This window comes from Amphiura filiformis, chromosome 17 (genome assembly GCF_039555335.1).
Source record: "Amphiura filiformis chromosome 17, Afil_fr2py, whole genome shotgun sequence".
Taxonomy (NCBI): domain Eukaryota; kingdom Metazoa; phylum Echinodermata; class Ophiuroidea; order Amphilepidida; family Amphiuridae; genus Amphiura; species Amphiura filiformis.
The window spans coordinates 60,626,664-60,650,988 of NC_092644.1; the positions used below are offsets into that span (position 1 = coordinate 60,626,664).

The window sequence follows — 24,325 nt, forward strand, 5'->3', positions numbered from 1 at the left end:
GAAAAATGTCATAAAATGAGGATGCTAGGATCATGATATCCTCCTTTAAATAACATTATGTTAGAATATTTGCAGTAGGTTATCAACAAATGTTTTTTGATATTATGAAACGTTTTATACCCTTTATATGTCCCACATTTAAACCTTTTTGGCAACCTTTTCTAACCTTTCGCAAATGATGTCAAAAATGTTTTGTGTTTGCTGGGATGGTAGTTACACATAAATAACTTCACAAACTTACGGACATGTGTGTCAATAACCACTGCTGGCACTGGTGATGCGGTGTTACTGTCAGCCATATTCAGTACCGGTATCCAGACTTGGTCAAATATGATGTTATGTTCACAATCACAGTCAGGCTTTTTAACCATAGAGCTCTAGCCTATATAATCCAGCTCATATCAGTACAACTAATGTTGCAGTGCACAATACCTGTAAATCTAGACCTTGACTCCACTCAGCTGTTTGTTTGTTCAAACATGATAACTAGTGACCTTACCAGGCCAGGGCACTGCATGCAGAACTCACTGTTTATGGATATGTTGCATGCAATGCACTATGATATTAAAGGAGGATTTTGTGATCCTAGCCATCCTCTTTTTGTTACATTTTTCAGTACTGTTAGATATCCACAAAAAAGCTTATTCCCAAAATTTCAGTTGATTCCGAAATTGCATTTGTGAGTTATGCATGATTATGTGTATTACACTCCATAGGCCACTATTGTAATTTTGTTCCGGTATACCAGAACAAAATTCAAATTTGACAATATTTTTGCTAAACGAATTAATCTGCAAGAAATTTTTGGTACATAAACATTATGAAACCAGAAGTTTCCAGTGGTATAAAATCTCAACTTTTTTGGAGAAATGTGGGGGGATGAGGCTGTGGATCACGAAATGCCCTTTTAACTGGAATAAAATTACCTTTTTTAAAGGGAATACTCCGGCCCTTGAAAGTAGCCAGTCGAGTTTGGACCGGCCCCGAGGTGCACACATGTAATCTATTGAATATAACACTATACCCACAGATGTTATCTACTGAATATAACACATGCTATCTACTGATGATAACACTATACACACACATGCTATCTACTGATGATAACACTATACACACACATGCTATCTACTGATGATAACACTATACACACACATGCTATCTACTGATGATAACACTATACACACACATGCTATCTACTGATGATAACACTATACACACACATGCTATCTACTGATGATAACACTATACACACACATGCTATCTACTGATGATAACACTATACCCACACATGCTATCTACTGATGATAACACTATACACACACATGCTATCTACTGATTATAGCACTATACACACACATGCTATCTACTGATGATAACACTATACACACACATGCTATCTACTGATGATAACACTATACACACACATGCTATCTACTGATGATAACACTATACCCATACATGCCTCTCTACTGATAATACTATACACACATGCTATCTACTGATGATAACACTATACCCACACATGCTATCTACTGATGATAACACTATACCCACACATGCGATCTACTGATGATAACACTATACCTACATATGCTATCTACTGATGATAGCACTATACACACACATGCTATCTACTGATGATGACACTATACCCACACATGCTATCTACTGATGATAGTACTATACCCACACGCTATCTACTGAAGATAACACTATACCCACACATGCGATCTACTGATGATAACACTATACCTACATATGCTATCTACTGATGATAGCACTATACACACACATGCTATCTACTGATGATAACACTATACCCACACATGCTATCTACTGATGATAACACTATACACACACATGCTATCTACTGATGATAACACTATACCCATACATGCCTCTCTACTGATAACACTATACCCACATGCTATCTACTGATGATAACACTATACCCACACATGCGATCTACTGATGATAACACTATACCTACATATGCTATCTACTGATGATAGCACTATACACACACATGCTATCTACTGATGATAGCACAATACCCACACATGCTATCTACTGATGATAGTACTATACCCACACGCTATCTACTGAAGATAACACTATACCCACACATGCGATCTACTGATGATAACACTATACCTACATATGCTATCTACTGATGATAGCACTATACCCACACATGATATCTACTGATATCACTCTACCTACATATATAGTGACATCACTATACTCACACATGATATCTACTGATGATAACACTCTACCTACATATGCTATCTACTGATGATGACACTATACCCACACATGCTATCTACTGATGATAGTACTATACCCACACGCTATCTACTGAAGATAACACTATACCCACACATGCGATCTACTGATGATAACACTATACCTACATATGCTATCTACTGATGATAGCACTATACACACACATGCTATCTACTGATGATGACACTATACCCATACATGATATCTACTGATGATAACACTGTGCCCACACATGCTATCTACTGATGATAGCACTATACCGACACATCTACTGATGATAAAACTGTGCCCACACAAAGAAGAAGAAAAAAGAGAAAGGTTTTATTTCAAACTCTAATGGTGACCCGCAGGTCAAATTGCTAGAATTGTACATTAAACACGCCAATAACAGACACAATGAAATTTGCAGGCAGCAGCTTAATCAGCACCAATATTGCAACATTGAAACAAACAACTATACAAACATCCAATCCAACCCAACCCCATCCCCCAGTAGGCAATGAGGATAAAGTGCCTTGCCCATCAAGGACACAACACGTTGGCACGAGCGGGCTCGAACTCGCAACCTATGGATTATGAGGCGGGCGCCTTATCCACTCGGCCACACGTGCTCCCAAACTATGATGATAAAACTATACCTACATATGCTATCTACTGATGATAACACAATACCCACACATGCTATCTACTGATGAAAGCACTACATTCATGCATGCTATCTACTGATGATAGCACTATACCACACATGCTATCTACTGATGATAGAACTATACACACACACATGCTATCTACTGATGATAGCACTATACCCACACGCTATCTACTGAAGATAACACTATACCCACACATGTTATCTACTGATGATAGCACTATACCCACACATGCATCAACTGATGATAACACTATACCCACACATGCTATCTACTGATGATAGCACTATACCACACATGCTATCTACTGATGATAGCACTATACCCACATGCTATCTACTGATGATAGCACTATACCCACACATGCATCAACTGATGATAACACTATACCACACATGCTATCTACTGATGATAGCACTATACCACACATGCTATCTACTTATGATAGCACTATACCCACACATGTTATCTACTGATGATAGCACTATACCCACATGCTATCTACTGATGATAGCACTATACCCACACATGCATCAACTGATGATAACACTATACCACACATGCTATCTACTGATGATAGCACTATACCACACATGCTATCTACTTATGATAGCACTATACCCACACATGTTATCTACTGATGATAGCACTATACCCACACATGCATCAACTGATGATAACACTATACCCACACATGCTATCTACTGATGATAAATTCCTGGGAATTCGAGTAGTCATTTGGATTTTAGTGTGTTGATTATATCATGCTTTTGTTCATATAATTATTTGCTCTGCAGTTACTGTTTTTCATATCAAGTGTAATTGATTTATATGTTTTTAAAAGTTTATTATACTTTGTACTGGGTGTACTTAATTTGCCAATTAGAATATATGTACTTTTTTGTAGTTTTAGAAAATGTATTTTGTAGGTTTTGTTTGTTTGTTTTATTTCTTCTTTAACCTGGAACAATCAATCAGTTGAAAACACAATTAATCATCTGTTTTTCCTTGAGGCCCAGGTTTAGTATTTTTCTTTGTTCAGGGCATTGAGGCCTGTCATAATTCACAATATAAATTGCTTTATTTATCTTTTTTTATTTAACACAATACACACACATGCTATTTCGCCACTTGCAGTTCGCCATTATGCACTATATGCGGGAGAGCCTCGAACTGGCAGCATACATGAAAGGAAGAATTACGTAACCTTACACAGAATGTTATATGACTGGTTCAATTCCCATTCATGTATGCTGCCAGTTCGAGGCTCTCCTCACACATAGTGCATAATGGCGGAACTGCAAGTGGCTTAATCTACTGATAACTCTATACACACATGTTGTTATCTTCTGATGATAACACTATATCCACACATGCTATCTACTGATGATAACATTATACACATGCATGCTATATTAATAGCACTATACTCACGCATGCACTCAAAAACCAATTTGATGAACTTACATTGTAACTTGTTGCTTGTTCAGTTTTATTTTGCCACATGTCAAATAAGTAATACAGTACAGTATTATTAGAGAGATACGTAACAAAAGTAATGTGACATTTACTGAGATAGACATTAGTATAATAATTTAGATAAGGTAATGATCAAAAATAATAAGAATGTTACAGTTAGACAGGGTTGTTGATTTTTAGATTTATTTTTAAATAAAACAAAATCTGTTTTTTTTTAAATTTAAATCGATATTTTTGAAGCCAAGAACTGCTATACCCCATGATTAAGTAAAAAAAAAAATACCAGTGGAATGCTAGTCATATGCATAATCCTACCAGGTATTTGAAAATTTTAAAGAAAAAAATTGGTAAAATCATGGGAAAAACCCTGTTGAATTCTGCACTTTGAAGATGAATTTTTAGCAATAGATAAAGTGACATCATAGAGGTATTTTAATTGTATCCAACAGTTTATCAAAAATTGTAAAAATGGAAAAAAGTTGATTTAAATCAGTGATTAAAAAAAATCAAGTGATTTAAATTGCGATTTAAAGGAGGATTTCATGATCCTAACATCCTCTTTTTATGACATTTTTCAGTAGATATCCAGAAAAAAAGCTTATTCCCAAAATTTCAGTTGATTTCAATTTTGCGTTTGCGAGTTATGCATGATTATGTGTATTACACTGCTGCATAGGCCACTGTTGTAATTTCGTTCTGGTATACCAGAACGAAATTCAAATTTTACGATATTTTTGCTAAACGAATTAATATGCAAGAAATATTTGGTACATAAACATTATGTAGCCAGAGGTTTCCAGTGGTATAAATATCTCAACTTTTTTTGAGAAAAGTGTGGGGATGATGCAGTGGATCACGAAATACCCTTTTAAATCAATGATTTAAATTGGCATGATTTAAATCAAACAACCCTGCAGTTAGATATCGAGAATGAATTTGCATTAAATTAAGCAGTGGTGTAGCCAGGGTGGACAGCCCCTGATATTTTTCAGGGATAAAATGGGAATGGCAAAGAGTAATAAATGGACAAATGGGGACAAAAATATGGTTTTGCCTCCTCACACCAAAATCCTGGCTACATCACTGGAATTAAATAATAATTACTTAATAAAATCAAGTGACCAGGACCTTGAGATACCAACAATGTATGCTTCATTGATTTGACCTAATATCATCTCTGGTCAATCATGAGGTTAGTTTCTCAATTAATTCTGTGTTGACTGACTTTTTAAACTTTACTTGTTGATGAATGAAATAGGAAAATAATGGTATATTTAAAATCAAATAAATAATATACATAAAACACTTTAAAATCCAACCTTTATATTGGAATGTGATCCAATTTCCACTTGCAACCACACATCAAAATTATGACACATGTCCTATACCCAAAAAATATGTTTGGTAAAATTGGGATAGAAAAAACTGTTAAATCCGCCCTTACAGAAATAAATATTATATGCATGTTGATAGTATATATATTTAATCAAACAAACAAATCATTGTTTTATCATAATACACTGTTTAAAATCATGCATTTACACATATATAATCACATATTCCTTGAGTTAGCACCAGTTAAAACTTTAAACAAAAACATTCTTAGACTAAAATAAGTTTTTCCCTATAGGGTGCACACATTGTTTTCTGCTTCTGCTTTGATACTCCTCAACACTACATTTGTAACCAGACGAGGAGAACTTTGGAACCTAGAGCTAATGAGTGTATTTTTGAAGTACAGTCAACAGTACCGGGATGATCCCCTGCTCTTTTCGAATAGCCTGTGAAGTTCTTTAACGTGTACATTACATTAATGTGAGAAAATATGCATGTACACGGGACAGACAGCTTACAGTCCCCTCCGAAGCACTAAGCAAGTACAGTCTTGCTCAAGGACACAAAGAGCCAGCCGAGCTCAGGCGGACCTGGGATTCGAACCCTTGACCCTTGGATTCACAGTCCAATGCCTTTACCGCTAGGCCATGCTCCCCTCCTTGAAGCTACTTTGGTGCATTTTCTTTAATGTAAAAAAATATGATCCAGAAAGAAACAAACCAAAGCAAGATGAAATTGATTACATTTACTTCAATTGGTCCATAGTTTTCCTTCAAGTTTGAATACTTCGTAACTGATTTGAAGTATGTTTTACTATATTTCTGGATACAAATATTATTTTAAAAACTACATCTCACATCTTGGATTTTGATACATATGTGGTGTGATCAAGCAAAATCAGGGTGAAGTCAATCATATTCCATTTTCAGTTTCTTAGAGGATAATAGATTTGCAGAAAATCCCATTGAAATTGAACAACCTGTTCAAAAGATATGAGCAATTAAAGAGTTTCTAAAACAAGAGAAAACAAACAAGAAATATGTACTTTGTTTGGCTATATCTCAAAATCAATATTTCTGACTTCCAACTGATTTTGCTTGATCCAATCACATAAAAGGAACAATGTTTAGCCTTATTAGTATCAAATGTCAAATTTTTGATAGATCAGGGTAAAAATTTCTTAACAAATTTATTTGAATATACCTTGATAATATATTATTGAAAAAACTTGTGTGGTGACTTGTTTCCCATTTATGGGAAGAACCAGACAAACAAAATGTATTTGTAACAAAGGTTGTCACGCCCAAAAACGTTTCAATGATGAGTTATATAAAGCATTTTAATAACATTTTAAAAAGCATGTTTTTAAAAAAAATGTTTGCAACAAAATATTTTATGACAACATTTAAATAAAATAATGTAAATTTCTCCATATTTTTGACAGAATGCCAATTTCAAAATGTCTGCTGTTGGCCTGTGTGATTGATATATCATAACTGTATTATTTATTAAGTGGCACTTTTATTTTGTAGATGTCAACAGCATTTTGACCAAATATACCTTCCCTCTCCTCTGCAGTGGTACAGTCCTTTAGGCACTCTATAAGTAGCTGGTAGACATCTGTATATGTGGCTCCTACCATTTTGAAAATGGGGTAATCACTACCATACATGCACCTCTTGGCACCAAAGTGTTTTACAACATGCTGCAAAAATGAAAAGTGTGAATTGTTATTTTAGCAGTTTTCTTTAAAATAACAGCAAAATAAATTGTTAATAAATACATCTCTCATAGCCAATATATTTTAAGATCCTTTAGCATGTTTAGGCACAATGTCTAATTTGGTCCTATAACACTATCAGTCCCCGATGTAGCAGCACTACTTTCGGGCTCTGTTGCTATTGGTATACTATCCAGAGAGGTTGCGTAAGCGCTCCATTGAACGCCTCGCGCTACACGCTCGCAAAGTCTATGAGGCCCACTAACTGCAGCTACCGATATAGGTACCACTGGCTTTTGCTTTCGTACCTGAACATTTGGTACTTGTTTTCACTTGAGTTGCATCATCAACCGGAAGTGGCACCGACCCATAGAATACCAATTTTTCACAAAACACACCCAAATTTGCCCAAATCAGGTACTTTTATGGGCATTTTTGCCCTTATGCACCAATTTGGGCACATTTTACTCCCATTGAAAACCCACCTATCGACATACCAAAATCGCTAAAAAGGTACCCCCAAACCGTGGCACATCCTTGTCTACCTTCAACAAGAAAGCCCACCCCCAGCAAAATCCTAAACCCATAAATTAGCTTTGGGATCCTGTAACCCTAAATTTATCACAACATCCAATACTATAGGCCAACACCTGATGGGTTCCCCTGAAATAATCTGGGCCAGGCACCACAGGGGCCCACCTCCAACCAAACCAAACCGGGAAGTTAGGTTTATATAGTGCCCCATATGGTCCAAAAGTGACCATCAGAAATTTAGCCAAAAATCACCATAGAATGCATTTTTAGAGGGTTTCTAGTGACAGGAGGTGCTGACAATTATGCGTTTGCGTTTGTCTAATAATTCCATCATAATAATAAAACGACGGTTCCTGCGTTTTATTCAAAATCTCGGATTTTGACAAAACTACAGCACCTAGGGCCTTGATTTTTGCAGGGTATGTTGGTTTAATAAAGTACAATATAATCGTGTAAAAAAACAGAATTTTGAAAAATACTGAGGGCGTCCTCCTCAGCAAATGATATAATATGGCTTTAAGTAAGCTTCCATTTATCGTATAGAATAATATGGCTTACCTCAACATATGGTTTAATGTCAGCTGCTGTCCAATCAGGACCGGCCGAAGTTACTAACTCAGATCTACAATGGAAAAGAATATGTTGCCACTCATTACATATGAAAACCAAATCCTGAAACATGAAAGTGCAATTGCCATTGAAAGTTGATGCTATCCATTTATTTTGGGTTATGCAGTTATATCACTAAGGATATATATTTTCGAGATGTTTCAAAAGTCCTCAAAATATTGCTGTCAAACACATCCGTATATCAAGAGATGGCGCTATTTTTTGGGTATGAAAATATCGCTGTGGGAGCATGTATCTGCTTTGGCATGCTTTATGCAGTTATATCACTAAGGATATTAGGCTATTAAACATTTCACCAAAAGAATATCACAAATCAGCTGTTAAATAGACTTGATTTTACTTATATACTTACAGCTTTATGAAGACATTTGGATGTTTTGCAGCTGCAACTATCCCTTCTTTCCATCCATCCGTGATGTGATCTTTGATGTATGGTTGTGCGATGTGATCTATTATAAACGTTAGGTTGGGAAACTTTGGTGGAAGCTCAGCGGCCCAATGCAGTAAAGGTGGTCTGAAAATGAGTATGAAAAAAATGTACCCTTCCCTCACAAAATTGAAAAAGCCCTGCCCCACCCTCTTAAATTTCACTTTTCTCATAAAATAATTCCTGGTGCTGCCACTAATTGCACCAGTGATTTGGATACTAGAAGCAAAAAATGGCATTACAGTAGCCTACAGAACACTGCAGACTTGTACCCGAGTCTAGCTTGTCCGAGTCCGAGCCGAGCCGAGTCCATTTGTATCCGAGTCCGAGCCAAGTCAAGTCCGAGTCCTTTTGTGTCCGAGTCCGAGCCGAGCCGAGTCTTTTTGTGTCCGAGTCCGAGCCAAGTCTGAGTCCAACAAAAAGTGGACTCGAGTCCGAGTCCGGACTCGAACGATACATCACTGCTAGAACAGTACAGGTGGTTACCTACAAACAATGTTTTTTCAAACTCATTATTCTGGAATAATTTACATGATTTACCGGCAGAATTGAGCCTCAAGTGTAGGGAGTTACATTTTTTGGAGAATGAAACTTAAAAATCATAAGATCATGCAGAAAATCACTTGCAATCTAGTCACTTTGTTTAACTCACAGAAGCGTAAGGTCATAGGTCAAGTTGAGTTTTTCTAATGCCTTCAGTCCATTTTGCACATCCTCCCTTCCGATCCATTCACTATTTTCAAAGGCTAAAAGATGACGAACGCCAAGGAACAGAGGATTCTGTGCAGCATTTTTGAGGATGCTCTCAACCTGTAAGATACAGAAAACAATACAGTCATGGTGTAATAATAATTCATGGTGGTTATTTGTTGTTGATGGGTTAGACTTTTAAGAGAATTAAAGTTAAATCAATTGGTTTTAGACCCTGTTGTCCTAACTGGGACAAAATTTTCAATAATGTGCTTTGAGTCCCTGGCCCTCTAAATGACCCGACTGGTTAATACACAAATAGCGTTTAATTAAGCGAAGTCGAATTAAAACCAAATTGTCAATGGGGAGAAAATTTTTGGCCAGGCGTATAAATGGTTTTTTTTTTTTTCCTTGTGTATAATATGGATTAAGCCGTTGATCCACTTGGAGGTATGCACATCAGTGATTTCAGATATGCGTTCACCTATGTTAAAACAGGTGCAGGGTTATTGAATGCATTCATAATGGTTTTGTTAAAGGGTTTTGTTGTTGCTATGATACAACCAATCACTTGGCATAATTGTAGCTGGCAAATGCAAATGGGTTTTTGACTCACATCATGTTTTATCACCGAGAGATCAACGTCTACTGAAAAAAAGGTTAAAGCATCTATGGTTAAATAGCTGCATGTCAATATAAAACAGTGACATGTTAATGCTTGCATTCGCTCTATGGCAATGTATAGCAATCTACCAACAGGATAAACAAAATGGCAACAGCAAAACAATCAGGGTGTGATTGTAACATAGATCGTGATTGTGCAGGACGAAAAGGTCATCATGGTGGAATCTTTGTGTTTCGGCGGTATGGAAGGGACAATGTACTTGAGTAGGCAAGTTATGATTAATATGTTAATTATACGATGAAATAATAATGATAATAATAAATAACAGAAATAGCACTAACGAGGATCAATATGAAGGACAGCGATTAATTAATTTAATACATGTAGCTTAAAAGATTACGCAACTATACGTATCCCTTATCTCTTGGAAATTTTATTAAATGTAAGCCTACATGCATAGGCCTACACATATAACATCTATAAGCCCCGCTATAAGCAGTGCCAAGAAATGAGTGCGTTAAAGGCATAAGATAAGGTGTGTTTTAAAACATTAAATAGTGCCAGCGTGGGCATTTCAGTGATCGAATAATTATGAACAATGCAGTTAAATAGATTAAGTTCAAACATGCGATGAATATGAGCACAGTCATGGTAATTAAAGCGGAGGGCAAGTAGTATGACCTATGGTACCTTTCGAAGTACAGTGGGATCAAAATTATTATACAAATGCACGATCAGATTCAGTTTCGAGTTAATGCGAGTTGATAGAGTACGTAAAACCAATATCCCACAAGTTCGAGTTTATAGCTATTAATGACGCTTCAGTTTGACATGGTTTCTTCAAAAAATCATAGGCCTAAACATGAATATTACAGGATCTAATAGTAGTAGGCTAGTAATTATGGTAGGCAATAAGTACAAGGATAACTAGCGGGAACAATATTAATCAAGCAACAAATGGTAGGGTCAAGGAGGTTACACTAAATTCATGGTTCTATTACTAATGAAAAACAGAATAAGAAGAAAGAAAAACTTTTGTTTATCAAGAGAGATAGACCAGCTCTATATAATGGCAGAGTCTGGATCTTATCAAGTAATGAAGGGAAAACAATCTGACAAATAGGGATGGTCACTTAAGTCACAAATAAGGAAAATGGAAGTATAAGTAATAGGTCTAATATAAATATAAAAAATAATAAGCAGATACAGTAATAGCAAAATGAAACCCCAATTGTAAGGGTAATGATAGATATAATATAGATATGCAGTAAAATATAAAACGGGAAGTAAAGAAGGCCAACAAGAAAAAATATCTTATTTTCTGGAGGTAAACAAATTGGGATGGTCACTTAGGTCACAAATAAGGAAAATGAAGTTTAAGTACTGTATAAATATAAAAAATAATAAGCATACCAGATACAGTAATAGCATCTAGTAGATTAAAATGAAACACATTTTGTAAGGGTAATGATAGATACAATATAGATATGCAGTAAAATATATAAATAGTCCTTCAAGAACATAAATTAGTAACAAGATAGAAATGACCGGTTAGTGGATCTGCATTATACAATTTAATATAACTATATCAAAGAATACATACAGGTAATATAGTGCAAGAAGAAAAAATAAATACAAAATAAATGGAATTGAGTATATTAGGCCTTAGGCCTAATATTAAAAAATTATAAATTACATGCGTTTAAGGGTAGACGAGGTATTGTTGGTTGAAGCAATCTAAAAATCGATTTTCATTATCTAGATCAATATATTATTGAAAGTTAACACCTTGATGTTTTGCAAAGTTCTACAAATCGTATACTTTGCTCTTGCTTAATTTATTGTTGTTAATGAGCTATGTACGTTTTACAAAAGTGTTGGTGTTTCAGCCCTCTTTACAACGTAACTCAAGAACCGCAGCACCTATTATAAAAGTATATCTGTGATATTTTGATTCTTCTACACACTCGCTATGAATTGAGCAATGCAGTTTTTGCCAAAGCTCACAACCATTCATAAGATACTGTGAACTACCAAATCACAACAGTTTAAAATAATTAATAACCTTAAAGAGATTCTTTTGGGGGTTGTCAATTATCACGAAGTTATATTATTGAATTCGTGCATTCGCACAACTCCAGCGATGGTTTAGGACGTTTGTAGTGCAAGTATCGGGTAAAGCGAGAGGCTTGGTTAAAAAGAATGATAAAAACAAAAATTGTCTGGTACAATTGTAAAATTTGAGAACCCTTAAATGCTTATTACAGTGTGTAGCAAATACCCTGGCTGATAATATGGAACATAGGCATATCAAAATATTGTAGTTGGCATGTATTTAAAGAAAATCTTTAGGGTGGTTGAAAATTTAATAACAGTTATACTCCATCGATGGTTAGGACGTTTGGAGTGCAAGAACGAGAGGCCTAGTTAAAAGAATGAAAAAAAAAAAAAAAAAAAAATCTGAGAACCCTTATGCTTATTACAGGGTTAGCAAAAGCTAGCAAATACCTTAGGTACTGGCTAATAGTGCGGAACATAGGCAGACCACATGGCATATTCAGTACAGGCAAGAAATATATTTTTGAGTATAGGCCTACACTAAAAAGCCGAGCTATTATGTATATAGGCATTCATGTTTGTAGGTGGTATTTATAAAGTATGCGGACACATCAAATATGGTTAAGAGGTATATGTATGTAGGCAACGGGCAAGGAATACATGATTATACAAAATAGATGAGAAAGTAGGGGAGCAGTTATATGAGGAAGCCACTAATTGCATAGTGCGTTGTGATGTTAGCCACCATTTTCATTATAGTTAAACAGCTAATGTAGTAAGAGAACAAAACAAGCCTAAGTTGAAAGGGCAAAGGTCACGTTCGCGAATTCACATGCATACAATGAGCTACAATGTCAAACAATTTTATAACAAATAGGCGTTTTAAAAATAAAAACAAAGGAGTAGGCCTATAGTTATAATTTACAGACGTTTATAAAAGAAACATGGCAGAACAGACACCAACAGACAAATCATATCTGCATATCATAAAACAGTAGTATAAGACATACAGTGTATAGCATCAGTTGTCTCTTGCTGTGTATTTTTGTTTCATTTCAGAAATTCATAGTGTTGATGTTGTGGAATTAGCATAGGCCACTTGTGAACATTACGAACATGAACAATATCGTGTGGGACATGGCAAAATGTGTAGGGGACATCATGCATGGTATAAAGTTCAGTCTACAACAAGCGACAATTGGCGGTACTTCACAAGGCGAAGTTCCTGAGCTCATGGAAATTAAAACAAATTCACGAGGAGCGTGTGGACATGCATGAAAGCATGGATATATATCGATTCGTTATCTAAATCAATATGTCATGGAAAAATAAAAGCGTTGATGTTTTGCAAAGTTAATTCTACAAATCATATACCGTGAAAACGTCAGCTTGAAAACGTGTTGGATTATTGTATTGTTGTTAAGGAGTTGGTACCTCCACACTTCTTACAAAAGTGTTGTTGTTTCAGCGTTTGTTACAACATAATTCAAGAACCACATGACCTATGTGTATCTGTGATATTTAAATTCTTCTACACACTTGCTATGAAAGGATGAAGGCAATTTCTGCAAAAGCTCACCACCAATTGCAAGCTAGGTGCTGTGAACTACCAAATCGCAAGGACCGGAAGTGCGAACGTTTCTCACATGTGCAGGAATTATTACGTGTTTAGGTGAACGATGTTGTAAACCAGAGAAAACCGTTAAAATCGATGCACAGTCGATTACAATATTAATAGTCGCATCACCGCATCATCAACATATTTGTCAGGGGTGTGACAGCATGGAATTGGCATTTGATGAAAGCTCAGATGAAAACAAAAAACAATGCAAGTAGTTTGTAGTCACAAAACAAAGTCAAGCAAACTTTATTTGGAAACGGCATGATCATCACTAGAGCTAAACAATGACCAAAAAAGGACAATGAACTACAAGTATACAGTACAGGATTAAGCAGTCTAAGATACATTTAATTTGGTTTCCTTGGGGACACAAATTGAAATTTAATTCCTGAAATGCATAATAAAGCAAGTTGGTAACATATATTGATATAACACTCTTGCTATGAACCTCACAGTTGGCAAAGGCGAAATGATAAAACAAGTTCATAAAAGAAAAATTGTATATCCTGTATGAAAATCCTTTGTAAATATTGAAACGATACACGCTGCAATTGGAAGGTTTTCCTGCTTTTATCCCACGAAGGTTTTGATTAGGTTTTTCTACGTTCCAATTGCATCTATTCGGTATCAGCGACAGTATGAAATCCAAATGATTGATATGGGAATTTGTGTTTGATATGTATGATTCAAAATATATGTGTTCATTTTATTCAACATTTATTTGAAAACCGTTACATGTAAGAAATAAAATATACGGTAAAGCATTTAGCCACTTCAATGCTTAAAATCGGTTCTCGAGGTGCTAATCGCTTTAAAACCCAAAAGTAATTTGGGCAATTATGTTTGCCAATCGTGTGCCACTCTAAAATCACAATCATCAACTCAAGCTCCACAAGTGAAATAATTCTTTATCCTATAAAGCCGAATAGCGCCAGCTAACTTCATGCTACATGTTCCATGTTGCATCCAGGAGCATTGAATCATTGAAATTGAAAAAAAAGGCGGGTGTTAAGCAAGTTCCTTTTGAAATAAAGGAACTTGTTTGGCAGTTATTTTTCGGCTTTTAATGATATTCTGCATTAATTATATGCATTTATGACAAATCATGGCAAATGACATGGTCATTATTTGAAATCGAATATATTTTCAATAGTAACTACATGTAACCTTTAATACATGTGTGTAAGTATGGAATTGGGTGTTATAAAATACACACGATAAGAATTCCAAATGGGATGGCCTTTCAATTTTTAAATTGAAATTAAAATCGCGTGATTGTTTTGTCTGCGTTTTGGGATCTTTTTGGGCTCAATTTCAGCGCTGATTATGTTGTTATCACGGCTTTTAGGCTTTTACTCCATAGGATATTGGTGCCAATTAGCGCAGATTATGTTCATGTTGCGTCAGGTTGGGTACTTTCCATGGAGTTGGAAATATGGTGCCAAGTAGTGCGCATTATGTATGTGATACATTATGTAAGAATCAAATATTCTATATATGAATGATAATAACGTCATAAAGAAATATTGTGCCTTTAAATATGCAGATTATGGTATTGTCTGGTGTAGGGCCATTTTTCTTTGGTATGAGATACTTAAGAAATCCCATAGCGGATATTCTTTATAAATAACCCTAATGATCTCTCGGTTGGTATAGAACATGACCACCACAACAAGTGTTGTCTCCCATGTTTGTTGTTTTTGAGTTCATTGACAATAGCGTTTAATTAAGCGAAGTCGAATTAAAACCAAATTGTCAATGGGGAGAAAATTTTTGGCCAGGCGTATAAATGGTTTTTTTTTTTTTTTTTTTTCCTTGTGTATAATATGGATTAAGCCGTTGATCCACTTGGAGGTATGCACATCAGTGATTTCAGATATGCGTTCACCTATGTTAAAACAGGTGCAGGGTTATTGAATGCATTCATAATGGTTTTGTTAAAGGGTTTTGTTGTTGCTATGATACAACCAATCACTTGGCATAATTGTAGCTGGCAAATGCAAATGGGTTTTTGACTCACATCATGTTTTATCACCGAGAGATCAACGTCTACTGAAAAACCCACCCTCCACGCCCAATAAATGTATATGTTAAGTGAAAGTAAAGTAACAGTGAGTCATGTATAAGTTTACATGTTTTAGCGGAAAGTAAGTAAGAATAATCAATTGGTTTTAAGTTTTACGTAACTTTGAAAACATGTTTAATGCTAAATTATGCGGTTTAAATTAACACGAGCATTAAATGTTTTATCAGAGCGTTAAACGTTTTCAAGGTAATCATTTGAAACAGAAATATCATAATAAATGTCAAATGTTCACTTCCAATTCATGCATAACAATATAAGAATTGAAGTAAATATAATCAAGCCTTGCAGGCTTAATTGAAGTTCATTTAATGGCTTAACATGATTAATAAAACAGGTTATCATAACAAGTGGGGACACGGATAAGATAATAACTCGCAAGTCAGCAAGTGATTATAATTGTGAATTCAAGTTTAAGTCTAAAAGCTTTCAATTGTATATACAGAAATATCACAATGAATGTCAAATGTTCACAATATGAGGTAACTTCGAATTCAGGCATAACATAAGAATTGAAGTAAATATTATCAAGCCTTTGCAGGCTTAATTGAAATTAATTAAATGGCTTATGTTTAATAAAACATGTTTATCATAACAAGTGGGGACACAGATAAGATAATAACTTGCAAGTCAGCAAGTGATTATAATTTTGTATTCAAGTTCAAGTCTAAAAGCTTTCAATTGTATATACTTGAGCCTTAAACACTGCATAGAGCGGTCGTGTTAAACTAAGATGTCTCCCAGCGCAAAACACTGGAGAAAAATGGTTCACAAAGGAAATGAGAACCAGCTGTATAGAAATAAAGTAATAAGTCAACAAGTTCAAAATAAGTTTGATATGACTTTGAATTCATAGCAAATTCTAAAGTCTGAATATGTAAGCTAAATAATTCCACAAAAAGAATCTTTCTGTTGGTGTCAAGTAGGCACTTTATCATAAAATCAAAAAGTAGCGAAGTTAAAGAAAAAGCACTTTACCACTGTCTACCTTGTTTACTGCATAATCAAAAAACAAAACAAGTCAAAAATGGTTGTTGAAGTTAAAGACATAAGCCTGGTACATGTACGTCAACAGTTTCCTAGTCATTGTGGTAAATAAATACATGAAATGATTGAAGCAAAACTTTTCATGTCTATAAAAGAAAGACGCTTATCACGTGCAGTTATTTTTCGGCTTTCAATGATATTCTGCATTAATTATATGCATTTATGACAAATCATGGCAAATGACATGGTCATTATTTGAAATCGAATATATTTTCAATAGTAACTACATGTAACCTTTAATACATGTGTGTAAGTATGGAATTGGGTGTTATAAAATACACACGATAAGAATTCCAAATGGGATGGCCTTTCAATTTTTAAATTGAAATTAAAATCGCTGTGATTGTTTTGTCTGCGTTTTGGGATCTTTTGGGCTCAATTTCAGCGCTGATTATGTTTGTCACGGCTTTTAGGCTTTTACTCCATAGGATATTGGTGCCAATTAGCGCAGATTATGTTCATGTTGCGTCAGGTTGGGTACTTTCCATGGAGTTGGAAATATGGTGCCAAGTAGTGCGCATTATGTATGTGATACATTATGTAAGAATCAAATATTCTATATATGAATGATAATAACGTCATAAAGAAATATTGTGCCTTTAAATATGCGCAGATTATGGTATTGTCTGGTGTAGGGGCATTTTTCTTTGGTATGAGATACTTAAGAAATCCCATAGCGGATATTCTTTATAAATAAACCAAATGATCTCTCGGTTGGTATAGAACATGACCACCACAAAAAGTGTTGTCTCCCATGTTTGTTGTTTTTGAGTTCATTGACAATGATAGGATATCATTTAAGCTAACATTTATGTAAAAACTAGATTTATATTTCTTTTCCACAGACTAGTTAAACAAATGGCATGGCATGGGTGGGCGTAATTGCAGTATCAAGAACCGAGAAAATAAGTGTCCACATTAACAAATCATCAAATACACCATAAATTATGGATGATAAAGATGCGTGGATGAAATAAGGTGGGCCCTTGAAACACTGGGGGCCTGCTAACATATCCTGCGGGCCCACATGCCTAAATGTGTTGTTGACTTCAACATTAATCCTTCCCTACATGCAAATAACATCATTTTTGATATGCGAGTCTTGAGCGGGTCTTGAGTCTAAGTGTCACACAAAGGTAGACCAGTGTAACATTATAGAACCATAATGTATTATTACGGTCAAATTTTAATTTTGTTATTCTTTGCCAAAAAATTATTACATAATATCAGTAACAACTGTCAAGGTGGTTTTCTGACCATGTTAAGCTGAGATAATGAGATAAAATGAAAGGAAACCACTTAGCCGCTGAACTGTGGAGCTCTCATGGGGTAATTGGTGAATAAAACCTGGGATGCCAGGTTTTAATAAAAAACTCGTTAAATTTTACTGTAATTATAGAACTTCAGGCTTAGTCTTTCAGATGGTTTAGGACACCATTGGGTATTACAATTGTGCAAAAACTAGGAATTCAAACAAAATTGAAGCATCACTGAAAGCACACATTGCTTTTTTTCCTAACTCATGAAAGATTGAGTTTGGGTCTACACCCTGAATGCTCATTAAAAATCTAGGCTTAGATTTCCAACACTTTATGAACCTCAACCTTTATTTATCTACAAGCTTCTATATTTAAGGAAAATCACAGATATAATCATGACTCAAAACAGAAATAACTTTCTCATACCAATTTAAAGAGTGAATACCATTGTGACTACTTACTGATTTCAAGTTGTGAGATATGGTTTTAATGAAAATCAAACTTGAAAGGTTAACAGAAGAATATATTCAGTGGCGTAACTAGGGTTGGTAGCGCCCGGGGCAAGAAACAAAATTGGCGCCCCTACCCCCCCCCCGCGAATTTTTTAATACCTGACAGAATTGCGCGCACGAAATTTTGGACAAATAAGGCCTACCACTAATTAATTTTGGTTACTAGAAGTTGAATATCGATCTTAAAAATTTTGTGTTGAAAAATGAAGCCTTGCGAAAATTTTGACTTTCATCCCTTGGAGGCGCAGAATTGATGCTGGTCCTGGCTGAATTGGTCAATTTGGCGCCCCCTAACGGTAGCGCCGGGGCATGTTGCCCCCCTGCCCCCCTAGTTACGCCACTGAATATATTTTCTTGACAATTCAATTATTCATGTGAGTAATCACTGCGTGATATCTACTGATATGGAAAATAAGATCAACGCTTTTGGTACATCATGTTACAGGATAATGCTGAACATCAAGCGCACCGACCATGTTAGTAATGAAAGGGTCTATACCATCACCAACACTGTGCCTCTTATCAACTCTGTCAGATCACGACAACTACGATTCCGATCCTGGGACATATCCTGAGGATGCAGGAAGATGAACCATGCAAAAGATATGCTCTCTACACCCCATTACATGGTAAAAGAAGACCTGGAAGGCAAAGAACATCCTACTTGTCTTATGTGCAAAAACTGTTGGGGGATTTCGACAACTTTCTACTGCCAGATGCCATTGTCACTTTGGCTTCAGATCGTAGTACATGAGAAACTTTGTAGTCACCTGCTTCGCAGCCGAATGAAATGAATTAAATCAATGAATCACTATTTATATGATATAATAGAAACTGAAAAAAAATCTGTGTTTCGATAAATTCAAAACTAAATTTAAATTGTAACTTACATTTGGGTCTGTCAAGTCAACCCATCCAACTACACCTACAATCCATTTGTTGGTCTTAGCTAACTCAAACACCCATTCTGTATTCAGAAAACAAGAATGAGTGAAAGAAAAGGTATATTAGCAGTGGCGGCGCTACAGGGGTGCATTTGACCCCCAAATATTTTTCTTTCCCCAAATTCCCCACACTTTTGAGGCAAAAACCCCCCAGATTACGTAAATATCCACTTTTTGCGGCAATTTCCCCCCTGAAATTCACTTTGTTCCCCCGATCCCCCCCCCCACGCACTCGACAAAAATTCCTGGTGCTGCCACTGTATATCAGAACAAAGGATGCAGCTTTCAAGAGGTAGCAAATACTACCATTAATGGGCCCCCTCAAGTCCCTGTTCCACCAACGATTTAGCACTATCTTCATGCCTCACACATTATACCGTTAACCCAGTGGCAGCGCAGTGGTCAAATTGGTGTACATGCCTATTCATATCTATATCATGCCCCAGCTCTGTCACCCTTGGCTTTCACCTGCACGACTGATCCTGGAGCCTTAAACTTCAAATATGGAAAAGGGAGAGTCAATCTGATCTCAGAATATTTGGGATCTATCATGTCATTGACAGAAATCAAAGAAGACTTAACCAAAAAGAAAGCAACTGAACTTTCGAGAGAAAGACCTACTTGGAGAAACTTCCATTTATGACGCTATATCAAACTGTTGACGAGAAGCGTTTATGATGATGATGATGATGATGATACCATGTCATTGGTTGAAACATTAAGGTCTTTTTCAAATAAAGTGGGTTCTTCAGACAGGTACATGACCAACATGATCAGTTAATGCTACTGATACTCCCTTAGGTGGCACTAGAAGCATAAATGGGGTTTTATTATGCCTTCAACATCATGAACATAGCACTTTACAAATCACTACATACCATTTTCAGGATGATTCTTGTTGAGAACCTGTACAAAGATGGCATTCTTCATCGGTGTATCGCGGACATCCAGAGCATAGTCTGATGGTAATATATCTCGGCGCATGATATCTGGTGCTCCCTCATCTGGCCATCTATATGGAAACCTCTTCAGCTCCCAGAAATCTGATATCAAATTTATATGGATGGATTGATCAGTTTGTAATTCATCTGTATTTTTACTCATAGCCCCTCTACAGAAAAGTAGTGTAGCCAGTATATTCCAGAGGAAGGGGAAAGCAACTTTCAAGGGGGAAAGATTTGATCAGAATGGGCAAATGCCTAAAAATATCAAAATGTGGACATTGGGGGATTGTAGACTCTACAAATATAAAACCTGTATAAATATGAATATATTAACCAACATTCATAGATACAGGTCCCTAGTTAGGGTACAAAATTGCCCTTAGGAGTTACAAATCGTCTTTCTTTTGACATACTGTCTTATGACGAAAATTGCAGTTTTGAGAAAATTGCATTTTAAATTTTTCTACCCATCATTTGAAGACCCACTGGAGAGCACCAAAGTAAAATATCAATTATATATCTGTCTTTGTTTTCAACTTAATACAAGCTTTTCAACTCATACGACAATATGCCAAAACATGCTAAATTTGACAGCCTATGTAATAATAGTGATAGGCAACTGCAATTACCTGGTGGCCTATGGCGACGTATCATGATACAACGGTGTGCCAAATCACAGAACAAAGTTTTCATGCAGGCGGTACATAAAAACCATGGCGTATCACACTAATTAGTGCCATATCTCATAAAAAAATTACATTTAGGTCTCAAAACTTTTTGTCAAAAAATCGTCACACGGCAGTATGTCAAAAGACCGACGATTAATGATGGGTAGAGGTTAGGCATTTTGTGCCGGACACCCTGGTCAAAAAATAAAACCCAAGTTCAACATCTAGCACAAGAGAACACAACTCATGCTTCTGATACCCTACTTGTAGCACTCAAGTCTTCCAATCTGCCTTCTTCCCTAGAAACACTGGGACCTGGAAAAACTTTAAGTTTGACCCTGCTGAGGTTCCTTCCCTCGACACCTTCAAATCGGAGTTGAGAAGGTCCTGTAACTAACCTTCCAGAACCAGTTTTTTTTTACTTGCACATTGTACATAGAGCACTCTGCAATATTGGTTGCGATTATCTCTCCGCAACCACAGTGTGATATTATTCACTAGTGAAGTCTGTGCTTGAAGGAAGGAAGGAAGATTGGGCTATTTTCCAATTGAAATTCATATACCCCTATGCCCTTAATCTCCAACACAGAGGGTGTAGATTTCAAAGAGCATAACCCATGCTCATAACCAGCATTTATTTGGGGAAGGAACTGATTTTGAAAAAGTGGACTGTGGGGGTGTACATTAAAAAATTATGTTTTCCTCTTGCTACACTTGCAAATGGATCTTTGTGGGTCAAAAAGGGGTTCATACGTTAATGTTTGGTTTGCACACCAGCTAGCAATGAGTCTGCATTGTGAATGTGATCATGGTTCAGAACAAAGTTAGTGTGAACCAGTTGACTTGACAGTGATAGAGTGTGATGTCACACTATGCACTTCATTCAACAGGGAATAGAATTCAACTGTCCCATTGCAAGTTTGATATCCCTGCCTGAACATTACATGTTTGATATAGTAGTTGTATGTGCAAATAAATAAGTTAAGGAACTTACGGATATGTGTATCAATACACATAGCTGGTGATGCGGTGTTACTGTTGGCCATATTCAGCAGTCACTTTGACTCAAAGACAATGCTATGTTTACTATAGTCGATATGCAAACTTTTGACTGACTCAAGTAAGTACAACCATAGAGTTCTATTATATCAAGTTCAATGGTATACCTGCAAGTAGATTCAAGAGACCTAGACTTTTGACTCCGCTCAGCTGTATGGTTTGTTTACACATGATAACGTGGTGACCTTACCATGGTATGTGCATGCAATGCACTATAATATTAATTGGGATGAAAATAAAGAGAATAGTCAGACTCTTGGAAGTAGCCATGCAGTTGCTTTTGGAATTTGGCCCCTGGGGTCCACACTTTTGACTCCTGTGTTCATACATATGCCAGTTTGGATTACATGTCTTTTGGCTTTACTTTTGACATATAATAATGTAAAATGTGTAAAAATCTTTTCCAGTTGGTATGAAGGCTTCATTATTTCACATGATCTATACCTATACTTTCTATCTACTGATGATAACACAATAAACATGCATGCTATCTACTGATGATAGCACTATACCCACACATGCTATCTACTGATGATAACACTCTACCCGCACATGCTATCTACTGATGATAGCACTATATACACTGTGCTATCTACTGATGATAGCACTATACCTACACATGCTATCTACTGATGATAAAACTATACACACATATGATATCTACTGATGATAGCACTATGCACACACATGCTATCTACTGATGATAGCACTATACACACACATGCTATCTACTGATGATAGCACTACATTCATGCATGCTATCTACTGATGATAACACTTTAACCACACATAATGTTATGATAGCACTATACCCACACATGCTATCTACTAATGATAGCACTATACCCACACATGCTATCTACTGATGCTAGCACTATATACACTGTGCTATCTACTGATGATAGCACTATACCTACACATGCTATCTACTGATGATAAAACTATACACACATATGATATCTACTGATGATAGCACTATGCACACACATGCTATCTACTAAGGGTGGGCCAAAAAACACTTTTTTTCTCGGATCGACTTGGAACTCTCTGAGAATTTTACTGGGGTACATACTACTATTGTGCTAAAATATCAGTAAGATCGGAGCATGTTCCGCCCAGGCAGTAGATTTTCACAAAATCCCTACTTATTTGCCATTTCTTACTGTATAACTCTATATAGAGAAATCAGTAGAAACAACCTGGGAAAAGTAGGCATTGAGATGACATCATAGCCAATATTAAACAATTTGGGTAGTTTGTTTAGACCCTCCAGAACATCACCAAATAGCAAGCAGTCTCCAATTGGTTACCATTATTTTTTGCTAGAGACCTGTATTTAGATAAATATTGATGATATTTGAGTTGCTAAATTAAGGGGTAGGGGTAGCATTATGGAGTATTTCCCCAGTTCTACTGAGTCAAATTTCACAATCTTGGTCTTGTTGGGTAGATATGAACTGCAAAAGTACAAACAATACATGAGATATGAATTTAGAGCAGCTCTGACATGACCAGGGGTTAAAGGGTCATGTGACACCTGATTTGTAGTAATTTTCAAGGCTGTGTGACCTTTTGACCTCTGGTCAAAACATGGATAAACAAAAATCATATAGCATTTATTTTTGGCAATATATCTGTGCAACAATATCACATTTGGGAAATTTGACTGAGTAGAACTGGGGAAATGCTCCATAATGCCACCCCTACCCCTTAATATAGCAACTCAAATATCATTAATATTTGACTTA

At 35.9% G+C, this 24,325-nt stretch overlaps 2 protein-coding genes across 2 annotated transcripts in view; both read right to left on the reverse strand.

The window, feature by feature from the left end:
- The window catches only part of LOC140138100 (L-fucono-1,5-lactonase-like), a 60,801-nt gene that overhangs the window by 8,740 nt on the left and 27,736 nt on the right, over positions 1-24,325 (reverse strand). The gene's annotated exons all lie outside the window — the stretch shown is intronic.
- LOC140138279 (L-fucono-1,5-lactonase-like) lies at positions 7,226-22,564 on the reverse strand. Its single transcript, XM_072160192.1, has 7 exons — positions 22,513-22,564; positions 20,785-20,949; positions 19,853-19,929; positions 9,720-9,877; positions 8,993-9,154; positions 8,569-8,632; positions 7,226-7,461 (listed from the first exon to the last, which is right to left on the reverse strand). The coding sequence occupies exons 1-7, from the start codon at positions 22,562-22,564 to the stop codon at positions 7,258-7,260; spliced, it is 882 nt and encodes a 293-aa protein (XP_072016293.1). The 3' UTR covers positions 7,226-7,257.

Excerpts from the sequence above, each read along its gene's own strand:
- LOC140138279 (XM_072160192.1), bottom strand. The coding sequence starts at position 22,564 with ATGGCCAACAGTAACACCGCATCACCAGCTATGTGTATTGATACACAT. Across the intron at positions 20,950-22,512 it reads GTGTATTGATACACATATCC|ATTTCTGGGAGCTGAAGAGG; the intron begins GTAAGTTCCTTA and ends ATTTGATATCAG. Across the intron at positions 9,155-9,719 it reads ACCTATGACCTTACGCTTCT|ACCACCTTTACTGCATTGGG; the intron begins GTGAGTTAAACA and ends ACTCATTTTCAG.